Genomic DNA, 17,394 nt, shown 5'->3' with positions numbered 1-17,394 from the left:
TAGCATACAAATCTAATAAATTATTATTATTATTATTATTATTATTATTATTATTATTATTATTATTACCACTATTATTATTACCACTATTAATATTACCATTATTATTATTATTATTATTATTATTATTATTATTATTATTATTATTATTATTAAGAGCACATCTCTTGAAACCATTCATTAACATCAAAATTGTAAATTTTTACCTATATAAGGATAAAAAGCAAAATTGCATTTTTGGTGCATAATTCAGTTTCATCAATTACTTATAAAAGCCTTTTTTATTAATGCTGCTGAAGAAAATTATTTGACATTTGAAAATCATAGACATTATATAGTTGGTACTATCATTTTAATTATATTTGATATATTCATTACATAGCTACTTATATTAAATGCCTTCTAAAAATCTCAGAGCAGCTTACATAGGAAGCCTTCATAGATTCATTCATTGGTTTTGTCCTTTTTACCACTCGTTTCCTCCTTGGATTGGAGTAGTGAGTTTGCTTACTGTGCTTTTCATAATTAGATAGAGAAGTGCATTTAATCACTGAGTTATAAGGCTAGATCAGACATTTTCTGTTGGGGAACATCTAGAATTCATTGGTTTTATCATTTCCTCTAGGAAACTCCAGCCCAGTCTCGTGAAAAAAACCGACCATGTGTCCTTCTGGGATTCTTTGATGACCATGATATCTGGCACTTCCTCTCAGCTGCTGCCTTGTTCTTTTCATTCCTGGTGAGATTTTTCTTAATGACAAATTAATGTCCTAAAGTAAATCATGTTAGGTATATTCCTAGCCCTATCAAACAATATAATATCATATAGTTTGCAAGTCACAGTCACGTTTAATGGACTGCTTGGAGGTTATTGACAAACTGTCATTATAAGTCAAGTGCAATCACATGATTATATCATTTAACAACTGTTGTGATTCAGTCTGAGGCTCCTCAGGGAATGACTGGAACTCTGCCGGCTCCATGCTCAGAGGGGGAGGACGAGGAATAGGAGGAGGACCAGGCAGACGGGGAAGAGGAATGTCAGGACGAGGAGGAGGGAGAACAGCCTGAGACCCCCGGGGGGGAGCTCTCCCCAGCGAGTAGCCTGGAGTCATTAGATGAGAACTCACAAGCCATCATAGATATGAGGCAGAGAAGGGCAGCACAACAAAGGGGACAATTAGCCAGGTATTTCCATCCCTAATAGGCAACAGCTGGGTTTGGGTGTGGTTCTCCTCAGAAAGGTTGAAAAGGCAGGCCCGCCCTTCCTGTATTGTGGAGAGTTATCTTTTGGGAGTCCTGTGACCTTGCTTCGATCCTTGGCGTCTCTGATTCTGGCTTGTGGCCTTGAAGGCTGAAAACTTGGGAGAGGCGTGGGTTTTATTATCTACAGTGGTGTGTGTGTGCCAGCAAGAAGCCTGTTGTATTGTCTGGCCGTCGTGACTCTTCTGTGAAGCTTCATAGCATTCCAGTTTGTAAGAACAGTTTTTGTTATCTGTGTTTGTTTTCAAATATATAAAATGACTTTGCTTTTTACCAGCGTGTCTGGATACTCTTTTTAGTTGGTGTTGACGTCTGGGGGAACCCAGACAGAACAGCAACAGGGTTGCCAATCCCAATGATACTACCTTCTTTCCAGGAAAGTGTTTCTCAGTGGATCATGAGAGCATTGTATTTTAACTACGGTGTTCCCCGAAAATAAGACCTAACCAGAAAATAAACCCTAGCCTGATCTTTTGTGTGCCCCTAATATAAACCCTACCCCCAAAATAAGTCCCAGTTAAGGTCATCATCAGTAGGCTGATCGGCTGGATGTGGGCATGGCCAGCACTGGAGGCAGTGAGGGGGTGGGGGGCGATGTCCAGCAGCAACTGCAGCCCATGCAACACAGGCAGAGGCAGAGGCCGGGGGGCATGCGATCCAGGTGCACCATGTGGGCCGCCGGAAAGCTGAGTGTGGGCTGGACCAGGCAGTCAGCCATGGGAGGGTTGTCTTTGTGCAGCTGCAGATGGAAGCAGAGGCACAGGGGGAAGGCAGGGGATCAGGACCCACTGTGTGGGCTATGAAAAGCCGAGTGGCTGCGGGAGGCTTATCTTCACATCTCTCAGCCTCCATCTACTATTGGTGTCTCCACATGAAGACGAGCCTCCCGTGACCCATGTGGTGTGTTCGGTTCAGATGCCTCCTCCCGCACCTCTGCCTCAGTCTCCTCCTTGGATAGGTAATCAACTCATCTGCGCTGCATGGGCTGTGCAACCTGAGTGCGCTGACCAAGGGGCTGGCGGGCTGCAGCTGTTGCCAAACACTGTCGACACCTACATGCTCGCTGCCTGTTGTGCATGTGCTAGGAGTGGGATGCCCAGCCGGGCTGATCACCCTGATATCGTGTTTTCCCCAAAATAAGCCCTAATGCATCTTTTGGGGCAAAAAAAAAAAATAAGACTGGGTCTTATAGAAGAAAAGGATTTAGGGGTAGTGATTTCTGACAGTCTCAAAATGGGTGAGCAGTGCAGTCAGGCGGTAGGAAAAGCAAGTAGGATGCTTGGCTGCATAGCTAGAGGTATAACAAGCAGGAAGAGGGAGATTGTGATCCCGCTTTATAGAGCACTGGTGAGACCCCATTTGGAATACTGTGTTCAGTTCTGGAGACCTCACCTACAAAAAGATATTGACAAAATTGAACGGGTCCAAAGACGGGCTACAAGAATGGTGGAAGGTCTTAAGCATAAAACGTATCAGGAAAGACTTAATGAACTCAATCTGTATAGTCTGGAGGACAGAAGGAAAAGGGGGGACATGATCGAAACATTTAAATATATTAAAGGGTTAAATAAGGTTCAGGAGGGAAGTGTTTTTAATAGGAAAGTGAACACAAGAACAAGGGGACACAATCTGAAGTTAGTTGGGGGAAAGATCAAAAGCAACATGAGAAAATATTATTTTACTGAAAGAGTAGTAGATCCTTGGAACAAACTTCCAGCAGACGTGGTAGATAAATCCACAGTAACTGAATTTAAACGTGCCTGGGATAAACATATATCCATCCTAAGATAAAATACAGAAAATAGTATAAGGGCAGACTAGATGGACCATGAGGTCTTTTTCTGCCGTTAATCTGCTATGTTTCTATGTCTTATTTTCAGGGAAACATAAGCCCCTTTCATCCACCAAGCTTAATTGGATCACTTAAGTGTTCAGATCTATTCATGTCAGCGTCAGAATCAAGTCTCAGTTATTTTTAAAATACACTTGAGTCAGGTATTACAAATACAGAAGGCGTTAACTCTCCATTCTGGCTTTGTCATAGAACAGTGATGGCGAACCTATGGAATGGGTGCCACAGGTGGCACACAGAGCCATATCTGCTGGCATGCGAGCCGTTGCCCTAGCTCATCTCCAATGTGCATGTGCGTGCTGGCCAGCTGATTTTTGGCTCACAGAGGCTCTGGTAGTGAATTTTTGGCTTCCAGAGCGCCTTCGGGGGGATGGGGGAGGTGTTTTTGGACCCACCAGAAGTTGGGAAACAGCCCTTTGTTGGCCTCCAGAGGGCTTCCGGGGGGCGGGGGAAGCTGTTTTCGTCCACCCCAGGTATTGAATTATGGGTGTGGGCACTCGCACATGTGTGATAACATGTGTGCATGCTCTTTCAGCACCCAAGGAAAGAAAGATTCACCATCACTGTCATAGAAACAAGTTTTTAGAGCATTCTAAAGAAATGATTTTAAAATTTTAAGAAAAGGCTGCTTTTCTTTTTTAATTATCTTTATTAAATTGAAAAAAGGGAAGAACCAATATTTTCTGTGGTAATACTTGGAACCGTTTAAAATTATGTTAAACACCATCCTTAGATGTGTTTTAGATAATTTTTGTGAATATTACGTATGCTGTGATTTGTTTGCACAGTACTTAGGTGTTGCGTGAGTTAAATTAAAATACTACTACAATTGCAAGAAAAAATAAGTTTTGCTGGTAGGAAGATAGTTTTCTTTTAAAAAATAATTTGCGCAAAACAACAAGAACAAAACCCTGCAGGTCCATATTTTAAAAATAACGTATTATTTGAGTGAGACATAGACAACTTCCTGTTATATTTCATTTAAGCCCATGTTAAGAAGGAAGGGCTTAGAGAACAACAAAAATTGTCCAAGTAGAAAAAAAAATGTTATTACAAAACTTCAGTGGCTGGATTAATAGCTGGGACAACTGAATACCCTAATCTGATGGAAATAGTTCATTTGGCTCTTGATAACCATGTATAAGGATGGAAACAATTGCCCAAATATGTACTCAAACTCCCCCATCCAAACAAGTGTCCAATACACAGTGTATTTATGCATTCAGCCTCTTTCTTGGGCCAGCATAGCTATCTTGCCTAAAAGATGTCCCTTCTACTATTATTATTTTTAGAAGCCAGAGGAGGCTTCTGATGATTTGAAAAGATTCCATCTTTCTAACAACACTTCTCACTTCTATTTAGCTATTTAGCTATTTGTTGTTGCTGTTGTTATTATTGGCTTGGATAAATACCCTTAGAAGGAGCACTTCCAGAACCTATTTGGGCTGCTTTTAAAGGTTTCCGGTTTAAATCCCACATGAGAAAATCTGAACACAGTATAAATAATTTTCCCTTTGTCAGGATTGCCTCTCACACTTTTTATAGAACTGAAGTAACATGGGTGTCCACCAGGGAAGGGAAAAAACAAAATATTGAACTCATCATATTAATTGCTATGAGAATATTGCTATGACTGACTTGCTTGCATTAGAAACCAAAATGCAAGTACTTTAATTTTATTTATTTATATATTAAACTTGGAGCCCACCCATCTCCACAGAGCACCTGTGGGCAGTGTACAATACAAAACAAAAAATTTATTATGGTATTTGCATTGTATCAGTACACATGATTTTTGGCCCTATTAATTTGCTGTACATAGTGACATCTTACAGTATGGTATTTGTATCATCAAATCCTGAAATAAGGATTATATGTAGTGGGAAAAGCAGCTATTATTCAGATTTTTAGGAGTAACATGTCAGAATTATCCTGACTACAAAACTGATAGGAGATTTCTGCTTATTCTTCCATTTTGTACCAAGAAAAAAACCCCATACAAATCTCTTGATGTGCCTGTGATTCTTTCTTGGTCTAGGGCCTGCTAACCCTGGATGATGACTTGGATTCTGTGCCAAGGAACAAGATTCCTGTCTTTTGAGCTACAGGATAAGAGCAGTGTTTGATGCTTCTCAGTGAAATTTGCTATGCGGAGCAGCCAGAACAGAGCACCATGTACACATTGGAAAGAACCTTCTTGGAAACATATAGAGGAAAAAATCCTCTGCAAAAATAATGTCCTCAACATCAGCTGGATCAGATCTATAGTATAATAATGCATTATATTGAGACTAATCAAGCTGGGGTGTTCATAAGCTCTCTGAGGCCATTCTTCATTTTCTTATAATGTGGTTTATTCCCAGTATTGTAGTTTCTGAGTTTGTAATTTACCAAATGCACACGGAATGATTGCCGTTTTGGCTACAGTAGAACCTTGGTATTCAACTGCTTTGAAACTCATTGAATTTGGTACTCAATGCATTTTGACAGAAATTTTTTCTCTCAGTATTCATGTTTGCTTGGTACTTGTGAAACATTTTGCAACTGTTGCATTTACTACATAAAATGATAGTAACTCATTCTTTTGAACCAGAAGACACATTGGAGAGTACCACCATTCTTTTTCTTCCTATAGTACAATGGGAATAGTCCAACCTACCTTCTTTTCAGAGAGAGGATAGGATCTTGGAATACACTTCTTTGTACAAAACAGAGTTTCCCTGATCAGTTGGAAGGTGCTTTTCCTCTCCATGGGACTGTCATATGCATTATATTATTTCTTTTAACTTATGTTTGGTTCTCTGACAGATAATCCAGATGCAGTATTACAATGCTACTTAGACTTGCTAGTCATCTATCACTATTGCTAGTAATGAATTATTTTCTGATAAAAAATTCTGCTTTTCTTATTTGCTGTTCATTTAAGCTCGTGTAAAATAACTGCTATGGGGTAAGACAGAAAAGATCCAATTGTCTACCCTATTACTTAATCCCAGAATTATATTCAGGGGATGTTGTGTAGATGTTTGTGCCATGCTTTGCTAAATTTAAATTAAAGCATGCTTCAGTGTTATCAAGTTAAATTACTTAAAGGTGTTTGTTAACTTTTAAGTATACTTGGACTTTAATGTCTGGCAGCTAATGACAGCCCAATTGTCTTAACAATTCACTTTGGTTAAAAAAAAGTACTAGAATTCTGCATCTGCTTTTCTCTAGGTTAAACCTGCTGTATATTTAAAGGAAATCTAAGAACAAAGGAGACCTTTTTCCATCCAGAGGTCTTTTATGCATGTCTGGGTGGTGTTTTGCATCAGATTCCAAAAGAATCCAAGAGTCTGCAGGAGTCCTAATGTAGCACTTTGGTGAATGAATTGTATCTTTTCCAATGCATATTTTGAGTCAGTGTTTTTCAAACTTGACAATTTTAAAATGCCTAAATGTCAACTCCCCAAATCCCCAGTTAGCATCTTAAAGTTGCCACATTTGAAAAAACTGGTCTAGGTTTTTCTTTGGAATCAAGCCAAAGCATCACACAGGCTAAATACACAGTACTCCAGGACACATTTTCTAAAAATGTAGCAGCTCCAAATGTCTTTTCCTATCCCTAAACAACCTGCCAATCAATAGATCTGGAAACTACCAGCAAACTACTGTTTTTGCATAGCAGCCAAAGCAATGCCCTGATCCGTTATTGACAACATTCTATGCTGTGTCCAAGAATTGGTCTGGCTATTTTGAGGTTTTCAATATGGCTGAACAAGGTGGACAAATGAAATGGGAACAAATTAGTGGGAAACCACAGACAGAATTGCTGTACTTTTTAGTTGTTTACCTTCTTAAAAATTACAGTCTTAAACTCTGGGTATTTAAATGTAAGATAATTAGTTTTGCTTTTTTCTTCTTCCTACAGGGAAGAATTACAAAGCACAAGCAGAACACAAAATGATAGTGCACAAACTGTACATGTTTAAAAATAAAATACTATTTTGTTTATATCTATACAATGTTTACAATCAATATAATTTTACATTTAATAAAAATCTGAGATTTTTTTTAAAAAAAATCAACATTGCAGGTATTTACATACAAATGCATCCAACTTGTAAAAAGATGTTAAAATAAAAAAAACATATTTACAATAATAAACGTTTCTTAGAAATTTATCTGCAAGATCTTGAAAATCTCTAGGGGACCTTAAGGGGTGAATAGAATATTATAGAATGCACAACAGCATACATTCTTAATTTGCTGAAAAGTGTAGCACAATCATCATACGTTTCTTAATTTCAAAACAAGAGGGAGTTTAGACTACTCTTTGCGCACAAGGAAATTGCCATGAAAGACAGCAGCAAAAGAAAGGTATGACTTTAGGATATAAACTTGTAAGCTACTGTGCTGTGTGACAGCAAGTTTTCTTTATCTGTTCCCATTAAAACAACACGGTGTGTCTACCAATACCAAACAGAAACCCCTAAGGTATCATAAATATACATCCTATGTGATCTACAGCTTCCATTTTTTTCATTGATTCAACCACTATTGTGTCCTATAGCACCTTAGTAATAAGAAAAGATCAATTCCTCATGCATCCAAAAAATTGACATTTAATGGATTTTATAAACTTCAGAAGTCCCCAATGCTTTATGAAAATCATATCAGTGTCAATAAGACAATGTGATAAGAACACCAAATTTATGAGATCATACAATGGGAAATTTGTACTGAAGTTAGAATCCTGAAATAGTTTAAGATAAATTGACAAAATATTAATATTTTAATAATTTCAAAATGTTAAAGGCATTCTTTAAAGTAAAGATTTCTTCATGCCATTTGTTTAACTGAAGGCGCCATTACCTGAAATAAGGAGGGGGGAAAAGGATTTGCAGAGTGCATGGAATCTCATTAGGGAGCTGATGTTCTTTTGCTTAACACCCATTTATCATCAAAACTAAGGTAATTTATCTGCAGTAACAATTTTACCACTGCAGGCAATAACAAGAGATATATTGAAAATATATTTCCACATGAAAATACATTTGAAAAATACTAGTATTAGTCTATATTGACATCTACCAAAAATTCTAACAAGAAATACTGATAAATGCTATTGGTTTATATGAATACATAGTGAAAGTATGAATACCGGTACTTTTTAAAATCTATTGTCATAAAAATTGTTAGACAAACCAATATGCAGAATATCATATTCTTCAATCAAGGCTTCCTCTTTCCACAACTACTATCTCAATGAAAGGGAATACAGGTTCCCCTATTAATTAAATACGCCATTTAATTGTACAGTATTTTCTTTTTATCTGTGCATCAGGCTCTTCCAATACATTGTAAAAAAATCATTTAATACTCGGAAATCATAAAAGCACACATTATTGCATAGAAAATTTCTTCAAGAAACTGATTTCCTCTGCTGGTCAATATATTTTTGTCCAATTTACTTCCAACTGTTTCATTCTCACTACCTGTTATGCATTTAAATTGATTAAGAAGAGTACCTGGGTTTTTTCCACCCTTGGAATATAGAAAAAGAAAGTAAAATTAAACTATCTGGCCCTATTTTGTATGATCTCTTTGATCTATTAACATGTCCTGCAGAAACTCTAACCCAGTAAATCCTGGAAATACAGGAGAATACTTTTAAGAGCCAACATCTCTGGCCACTTGTGGTAGGGAGACTTTCTTCCTGCTATCAAAAACAAAAGTGTCTCAAATTGGGCTGCTTAGCAGGACCTTATAAAAAGAAACAAAGAATTAGCAATTTATCAGAATAATGCCTTAGACAATAATGTACTGATGCCATCTTATATTTTCCATCAGCTGTGTGGAGAAAGAAACAATAATAGTGTTTTTTTTAAAAAATCAAAGGGCTGCAGTAAAATTGTTTTGAGGCTGACACAAATATTCCCTTGTTGCTTGACCCAGTGTTTTGGAAGGCTAAATCAAGTGTGTGTCTCTGTGCCTGACAGTAAGTGTGACTCTCATTCTCGTCTTATACTATCAAGACCACCATTCCACTAAATACCATGTGATTCTTTTTTTCCTCTTCTCATTTCCTCTGACTTGACAAAATTATGTATGTAATCAATTTGCTTACCCACTTCTATAACTCTTGTTCATTTTTATGTCCTCATATATCAATATTACTATTTTCTTATTATTAGAGGAAATTTAAAATAATAAGTGTAAAAAGTGGAGGGGAGGAAATCTTGTAAGAGGGGTTTAAACAACAAAAACACCAACTCAATACCTGAGAAACATCGTAATTATGGGCAAAAGGAATGAATTCTATATTGAGTGGGAGGAAATTAAATTAATATTTCTATCCGTTAACTAGAAATATTGAAAATGAAGCAATGATTTCCATATGGTTTCATAGAGGTCATCAGAAACTAAGCATGGAATTAAATTGAAATTGAAGAATTTATAACAGAGAGATGTTTTTAAAAGCAATTTCCTCTATATTTGTGCAAAATGTTACTTCCCAAGGATTATAAATGCAATTCTTCAGTTTGTTTTCCTAGTCCCATTTTTCATAAAAATGGTAACAATAGAAGAGTGAAGAATTTTACTTTATCAAAGGCTGCTGAAACAGGTTAAATTTTTAACACCTAGTTTGCATTTAGAGATGCATATGTTAGCAGTCTTGAGTGTTTATGTGCAAGCCCAAGAATAACCTGCAAATGAAACCATTCCAGAGTGATTGTTATAAATCTTTACAAATGATAAATCCAAATTTATACAGGTATATATATATACATTATACATATAAAAATGGGCATTCAAAAAAAATTCTTTTTACACAGCTGAACTGCAGTCATGACCTAGAATATGGCTTATATTATGGGCAGGCCTATTTGATGATTGTTTCAAAGAGTCAGAACCAGAAGTATTTGCTATTGAGAGCAGTGGTGAGATTGCTGAACCATCTGAAGGAAGAGCTGTAGCTATTTCTGGGAATAAAGAAGTCAAATTAAAATTGGACAAGTGTGATGAATTGGCCACATGCATTGGAGGCATATCAGTCAAAAGGGGAAAACTTGGCTGAGCAAAACCAACTGGTCTGGGAGGTGACAAAATTGAACCAAACCGATTGTTTAAACCTCCACCATTTGGCTTCTCTGTACTTGGATTAGAAAACATTTGGTTAGAAAAATAAGGAATTGAAATGTCATTAGACAGGGAAGGATGTGCAGGGGAATATGGTGGATAGAAAGACGGCAATGTATTCTGAGGGTCAACTGGAATCAGGGCTGCTGTTCGGGTAGCATTGGGTTGAGTTACTGGTGGAATAAATGAAGTGTTCGCATTTACAGGGGGATTCATTCCACTTTCTGGGATAAAAGGGAATCCAAAATTTTGAGACAGAGTGTGATCCGAAGCTGTACTGTCATGAGAAACGTGTGGCCCTTCAGGCATGAATCGTACAATGCTGCCCCTTTTTTCAAGGGTAGGTTGCTGTCGTCCAAGGATCATTCCTCCGCCAGTGGATAAAGGGAGCTGGGGAAGAGAAGGTTCAAACACATTCCCATGCCTCTGATTTGCAGAACGATTCCTTTCAGATGGGCGAATTTTAGAGCCACTGTTATCCTGTAAAGGATGTCTTGATCGATCAGTGGCTGAAGAATTGGTTTGACGAACAGATTGAGGAACCTGGTCAGCATTCCCACGAGAGACTGGTGCATAGTGAAGAGGACGTGTAGCTCCATGTACATTGTTAGAAACTGAGGCATTTATGTGACCTTTTGTTCCATGGCTCTCCGTTATTCTCATGGAATTAGATTTTTGAATAGAAATATTGGGACTTGAGTTACGGCCCTGAATCTCTCCAGAACTTGAGAAGGGAATAGTTAAAGCATTGTTCCTACCGTTAATAGTACCAAGAGACATATCACAACTTTCTCTGTTCTGATCATCACCTTCTCTCCTAATATGAATACTTTCTCTTGCTGGGGCACAATTATAATCAACATTTGAGGAACTGGCACACTGTGGATTTCTCTGATGCTCTGAAATTGGTCTTTGGTTTCCATTAGCTTGATCTCCAAGATGAGGAATAAGTAAACTTTGCATGAAACCTTGGTGGCATGTATTCTCATTGTCTCTTCGGGGAGGGAGAGGATTTCCTGTTGAAATGCTTTGAACTGGTTGGTAAGACAATCTCTTTTGTCTGTCTATTGGTGGTCCAGCATTTTGGGCAAGTCGAAAACTCTGTGTCTGCATACCCCTGAGAGAGTTACTTATTTCATTACTTCTTGAAGACTGCACATCAAAATTACCTGTAGGCTGTTGATTAATGGCATTCACCTTGAAGGTCTGACAGTCAGAAAGCCTCTGAATGTCTGATCCAAGTGGATGATCAACAGATACACGACTTTGTGTATTATGGATTACTAGTTCTTTATTCCTAGATACATCAGCATAGTTTCTCATTTCAAGGTGATCTGAAACTTTGAAGCTCTGCATGGATACTCCTAGCCTGTGTTCTGAATTAGATGAAGACTTCCCAATAAGTGCCTCTGCAGAGTAACTGCTAACTCTATTTCTTTCTTGCCTATGAGGGAGACAGGGAACATCTGGTCTAGAGACAATACTAGGTTGAGACACTATCTGCTGCTCCAAAGCCCTAGAGGTCAACATTCTATGCATCTGACTATGTCCCGAGACATGTTCAGAAGGAACTCCAGAACCCGGTTGTCTGCTGCCCACATCTGATGACTGCTGATGCAGAATATCCTGACTTGGATGGCTCCGTGGGTGGCTATGAGTTCTACTCAAAGCAGAATTCTCACAATTCTTCTCAGGCTGGGAAGAAGGGTAATGCTGCTGCAATTGTTGAATCTGGGAATGATGGGGGTGTGGCTGGCTACTCTTTGACCGTGATGGGTCATTTCCATGATGCTTCTGCTGTAAACTAAGTGTAGTGGGCTGAGTGGCTTGAATGAGACTTCTCTTTTTCTGCAACTGTGCCTCTTGATGCAATATTCTTTGCTGATGGGCAATATGGGTTTGAGGGTGTAAAGAACTTTCTGCAGGAGAAATGTAATGCTGAAGTTGATACAATTGATGCCTTTCTCTTAGCTGTCCAGCCTGCTGTTGCTGTGGTTTTATATATGAGTGATTAGCCTGAAGATGAGCCATACCCTGAGAGACAGCATGTTGGATAGGTTGCAGATGCTGTCCTGCTTGATCAAGAATAGGTGGATGAGAATTACATTGAACTTCAACTTGCCTCAAAGTAGGTGACACAAAATTGCTGGCTTGAAATAACCTGCTGTGGCCATTGGCGTGTCCTTGACTACTCACTGATACTGCAAGATTAGATGAGTTGGGGGGGATCTGATTCACACGAATTTGATTTTGACCCTCAATATCACCAGCTGTTTGATTCAACAGAGCCATGTCTTCAAGCTGCAGAGGTGCTGTCTGGCAATGTTTCTGCCTCTTTGATGTAGAAAGCATGTGATCATCTTGAACAGAACGCTTTGCTGATTCTTTGCGGCTTGGTCTTTGCTGCTTTAAATGTGATTCACATATCTGTGGACCTTGCATTGTGGTAGTCTGAAGAGCAGATAACTGTTCTGAAGGATACTCTGCCATCAACCTTGGAGAATGTCCTGGAGACTGAGTCATATATGAATTAGCAGGGACAGATGAAGTCCCAGATACAGAAACAGTTGTTTGATCTGAAGATGATGGTACACCTGAGCAGCTTACTGGAGGATGTATAATGCATGTTGGATGTATGAGATTATTCACACTCAAGCTGGAGGTACTTGAGGGTTGTGGAGTTGGAATCTGCAAAGCTGTATCAGTCATTTCCAGTCTAACAGAACAACTTTTCTCTGCAGACAACTCAATGTTTATTTGCATTGAATTCTGGGTACTGAAATTGTTTGGCCCCGTTTCCATTTGACTAGTGTTTTTAACTGGATGGGTTTTGAATGGTTGGTCTCTTCCAAGAGATGTTACTTTACTACCCTTGGAAATGGAGGTTCCTGACACTGTCCCTGTATTTTTTGCAAGAGTCTCCTGGTCAAAAATTGCCCTTGCAGCCAGCGCTACAATATCTGTTTGCTCTGAAAATGTGCAGGTGCTATGTGTGTTCACCAAAGTGCTGTTGGAAACATTTTCCCTACATGTATCTGGCAACATGGATGCAACAGAAAAGCCACAACTGCTACCTGAACTAGTCGACATGGGGGAGTCTACTTGCCTATTAGCAGTGATAGCTTCCTGGTCAGAGGTGCAAGAATTAGACCGTGTGAGGTTTTCTTCTTCAGCATTTATCAGCAAGAGTTCTTCTTCTTTCCTTCCCAAATTATCATTTGAGCTGATATTTGATTTTGTGCTTTGGGTGCAGAAACTGGGGTGCTCTACTTGGACTGAAAAGGATTTTTGTACATCACCTACTTTGTTAAACTCTGAGAATATTTTGGTTAGGCCTTGTTCTTCCAATAAATCTGAGGCCTGCATTACGATGGAACAATTCTGTTCCATCCTGCAGATCTCCGAGACTTCTGTTCTGGGAACATTCTCCGTATCGGTTTCTCTATTTGACACTGATGTCTCAGGAATGTGAGAAATCGTCACTGGAGAATCTGAAGAAGAGGGTAGTAAAGAACTGGTAGATATACATTTGGATAGTTCTGATAACTTAGAATTTGTTGTTGAGTTGGTTTGAGATTTACATATCTGAAGAGGTGAAGAAGCACCATCTGTTGAAATTGCAGGAACTACCTCAAATTGACCCAATAAGGATGATTCAAGGGACAAAGGTCTAGGAACTGCAGCTGCATTCAGATCAGGCGTCAGAGTAGATTCCATGTTCTGTTCAGTTCTCAGTCTATCTTTGGGATGAGAATCAGAAGTATGTATGTCATTTGATGATATTCTACAGATTTCTTGTGGTACAGCTAAGCACTGCAAAACAACAGGCACATTTTCAAGCAATATGTCACTTCCTGAATGTTCAGATGCAGTTGTCACATTTCCATCCATTTTTTTGCATTCTTTGTCAGGATCTACTTGACACGCCAGGTTGTTGCTGGCGACTGGAGTTTTCTTAGCACCTGAATTTTTATTAGACCATTTTGAACCCAAACCAACAGCTTTGGGGTTGGAAATGTCTAGTGAAGATGAAGTACAGGTTAATCTAGAACTCTCAGCAGCTGAAGAGGAAGGTATTGTCATTGTTGGCAAACCGGGTGTGGTTTGGCTACTAAGAATTTTGGGGTTGGTAGATGGATTGCCAGACACTTGTTGACAGCTTTGGCCAGCCATCTGTGATATGCTTTGATTGAGGTTAGCTAAAGCACCAAATGCATTGAGGGCAATGTTGGTATTTGGATCTTCACCAGTGGTAGGCTGAATAATTTGCATAGGGGTTTGATCAGAATCTCCAGAACAGGATTTCATAGGCTTTAATGCAAACAACTGTCCATTTAAAGAAATAGTCTGTGGAAGCTTTTGGTTAGACATTGAAACAGAAAATGTTTGTGTCATGCAAGATGATGTTGAAGAGGAGGGCCTTGGTAAAATATGAGCAAGATGTTTCCCACCAAACATATGAGGGCCAGAGGCACTTTGTATAAGATTGCCAGTATTTATTCCATTCACAGGCATTTTAACAACTGGTGGTGTTGAGAAAAAAGAGAGGGGATTTGGATTAGCAGTTTGTATTATTACAATCTGTTGGCTAACGGTCTGATTTGGAAGTTCAGTTCTCAGCACTGGAGGACAGGAATTGGCGTTAGGAGGCTGGAGAATTACAATGTTCTGATTAACAGGGGATGTATTGATAGGGGAGGTCATTGGCTGAGATACTTGAATCACTTGCATGGCTGGGTTCACGGGAAGGAGGCTGCTTCCCATTTGCGCTCTAGTCTGTGTCTTACTAATTAGCTGCTGAATAGGTAAAGATGGATGGGAAGGCAAGTTAACAACCAATTGGTCAACTGGGTGTTCATCTGGAATTAGAGGGTTATTTAAACCAGCAGCATTGGCCAGAATCTTGTTTGGAGTGGAAGCTATAATACCAGCACCATTAATTGGCTCATTTAGAAGGGCTGTCATTATGTTGGATGGTGTATGATTCAGAGGCTGAACAGTGCTTCCAGCTAGCTGCAATGTAGTCCAGGTGGTTTGGGTATTTCCAGCTGAAGCAATTCTCATAAGATTACCAATGCTTTTTGTCTCTGGAATGCCAACACCTGAAGAACTGGGAAAAGGCCATTTCTCTACAGCAGTAGCAGGTCCTTCTGGAGTTCTACCATCTAGGCTTTTGAAGACCTTTTCTGTTGATGTCTTTCCACCAACAGATCCAGCACAGGTCTGGTCAGCTGCAGACGTTACACAGCTTCCTAGGGACCCACTTCTTGAGCCCACTTCTGTTGGTATATTTGCTTGTTGACAATGAAGCACATCTATACTGGAAGAAAGGCTGGAGGTTAGTATACTTGTTTTCTCGATCAGCTTCAAACTCCCTTGTTTACTCTCATCTTGTGATGAAATCTGTTTTCCACTCTGCAGTCTTACTAGCTGCGAGGTGTTCAGGGAACCGGCAGCACTAGTACAAGCAGACGTGCCTTGCTTGTTCTCAGAGGTAGATTGCTCAAGAGTTTTTTTATCTGTATTTGGTTGGCCTGATACTAATGATGAAACTGAAGTTTGAATACCTGATTTGATTGCTGTTGAATAAATACTAGAAATGGTTGCAGGAGTGTTGCAAGTCCTCTGGACAGGAACAACATTAGCTGTCTGTTTCTGTAAATTATGTCCTATATTAAAAGTTATTCCTTGGACAGATGCCCCTTGGTTGCTTCCACCAAACTGGCTGCCATTGGAATATACAACAATATTCTTTTGCAGTTGATCATTGGGGATAACAACAGAAATGTTTGTATTTTTCAAGTTTTCTTTCTTCTTTTGTATCTGATCATTTGGAATTACAATAGAAACATTTGAATTTTTAAGGTTTCCTTTCCAATGGATGGTAGGATCATCATAAAGGCAAATGTCATTAGCTTTCAACAAGGCTATGTAGCGCCCATTTTCTTTCTGGAGTTCATCCAATTGCTTCCGGAGTTTTTTTATTTCTTCAGCTGCAGAGAAAATTGAAAGAAGTTAAATGCTAATTAGAAACAAAAATGGAGAAAAATCTAGTCTACTGGTTGATGTCACTTGTTTGAGCCTGCTATTATCCAAACTGCTCTGTAAAGTTGGGGTAGTATTCATTTTCCTGTCTAATCCAATGCCTCATTCCTGATTGTGTGAAAAAGTGCAGATACAGAGGTCCTCTTAAAAAGAAACTATGTTTTTATTATTACTATTCAAATTCATATTGAACTTTTGTATTAAGGAAAATGGTTATGTAAATGCTAGAGGATAATCAATAGCAATATACAGTAAAATCTAATAAATCTTAAAGAATAGGACCAGAAGATTCTAATAAAAAAAATTACTGATCCTATGTCTTGGCATTTGGGTAAAATATAGATTTAATATACTGGGATAAATTTTAAAAATAATTAAATTGCTGTTAATCTCAGTTATTAATTATATATCAGACTTAGATTTGCTTTCCTGTTTTTAACTACAGGCAGTCCTGAACTTACAATCACAAAATTTCTGTTGCAAAGTGAGAAATTTGCTGTGCCCCATTTTACAACTTGCATTGCCACATTTATTAAACTAATCATTGCAGTTCTTAAATTAGTAGCACAGTTGTTAAGTGAATCTTGTTTCCCCACTGACTTTGCTTTTCAGAGTGTCGCAAAAGTGGATAACATCGCTCCAGGACATTGCAATTGTCATAAATGTGAGTCAGTTGGCTTCTGGTTCCTCCTTCCATGAGACTGGAAACCAGGACTGCGACCTATGTGGCTTCATGCCTGAGGGTGCGAATTCAGACCTAAGAACTCCTCACCCCTGTAGCGGGAGCAAAGCAAAGGAGGGTAGAGGGAAGCCACATCCCCCCCCCCCATTCCTCAAGCTGGCAAGCCCCTAGCCGATGGTGAGAAGATGTGGCAGTAAACCTGGTTGCTACGAAGCTGAAGAAGGACCAGAATCAACAAGACTGAGCAGGAAGAAAAGTGAGTGACTTGGGATTTGGGACAAAAAAGACTGTTTTTGAAAACAATCCCCAAGAAGAAAAACGAGGGGGAGAAATGAAGAAGCCAAGGATTAGCAGTGGGTCAAACATGTTAAAACTGTGGAGAAAAAAAACTTTTGAAAAGGATTTTTTGGAAGATTTAAAGAAGATGTGG

The 17,394-nt window shown here is 38.9% G+C and overlaps 2 protein-coding genes across 6 annotated transcripts in view; one reads left to right on the top strand and one right to left on the bottom strand.

The window, feature by feature from the left end:
* SIDT1 (SID1 transmembrane family member 1) overlaps positions 1 to 7,261 on the top strand; it is an 82,273-nt gene extending 75,012 nt beyond the window's left edge. For all 3 annotated transcript variants that reach the window (XM_070741927.1, XM_070741926.1, XM_070741925.1), the window contains 2 exons: positions 626 to 739; positions 5,154 to 7,261. In XM_070741927.1, the coding sequence (XP_070598028.1) occupies positions 626 to 739; positions 5,154 to 5,216 (177 nt within the window). In that variant the 3' untranslated portion in view covers positions 5,217 to 7,261. The remainder of the gene's footprint in view (positions 1 to 625; positions 740 to 5,153) is intronic.
* Positions 7,078 to 17,394, bottom strand: part of USF3 (upstream transcription factor family member 3) — a 41,516-nt gene continuing 31,199 nt past the window's right edge. For all 3 annotated transcript variants that reach the window (XM_070741924.1, XM_070741922.1, XM_070741923.1), the window contains one exon: positions 7,078 to 16,230. In XM_070741924.1, coding sequence (XP_070598025.1) covers positions 9,926 to 16,230 — 6,305 coding nt within the window. In that variant the 3' untranslated portion in view covers positions 7,078 to 9,925. The remainder of the gene's footprint in view (positions 16,231 to 17,394) is intronic.

The sequence above is a fragment of the Erythrolamprus reginae genome, chromosome 2 (genome assembly GCF_031021105.1).
Source record: "Erythrolamprus reginae isolate rEryReg1 chromosome 2, rEryReg1.hap1, whole genome shotgun sequence".
In the NCBI taxonomy this organism is placed as follows: domain Eukaryota; kingdom Metazoa; phylum Chordata; class Lepidosauria; order Squamata; family Dipsadidae; genus Erythrolamprus; species Erythrolamprus reginae.
The sequence above is the reverse complement of the archived record's forward strand: the minus strand, read 5'-3'. Positions and strand labels throughout refer to the sequence as shown.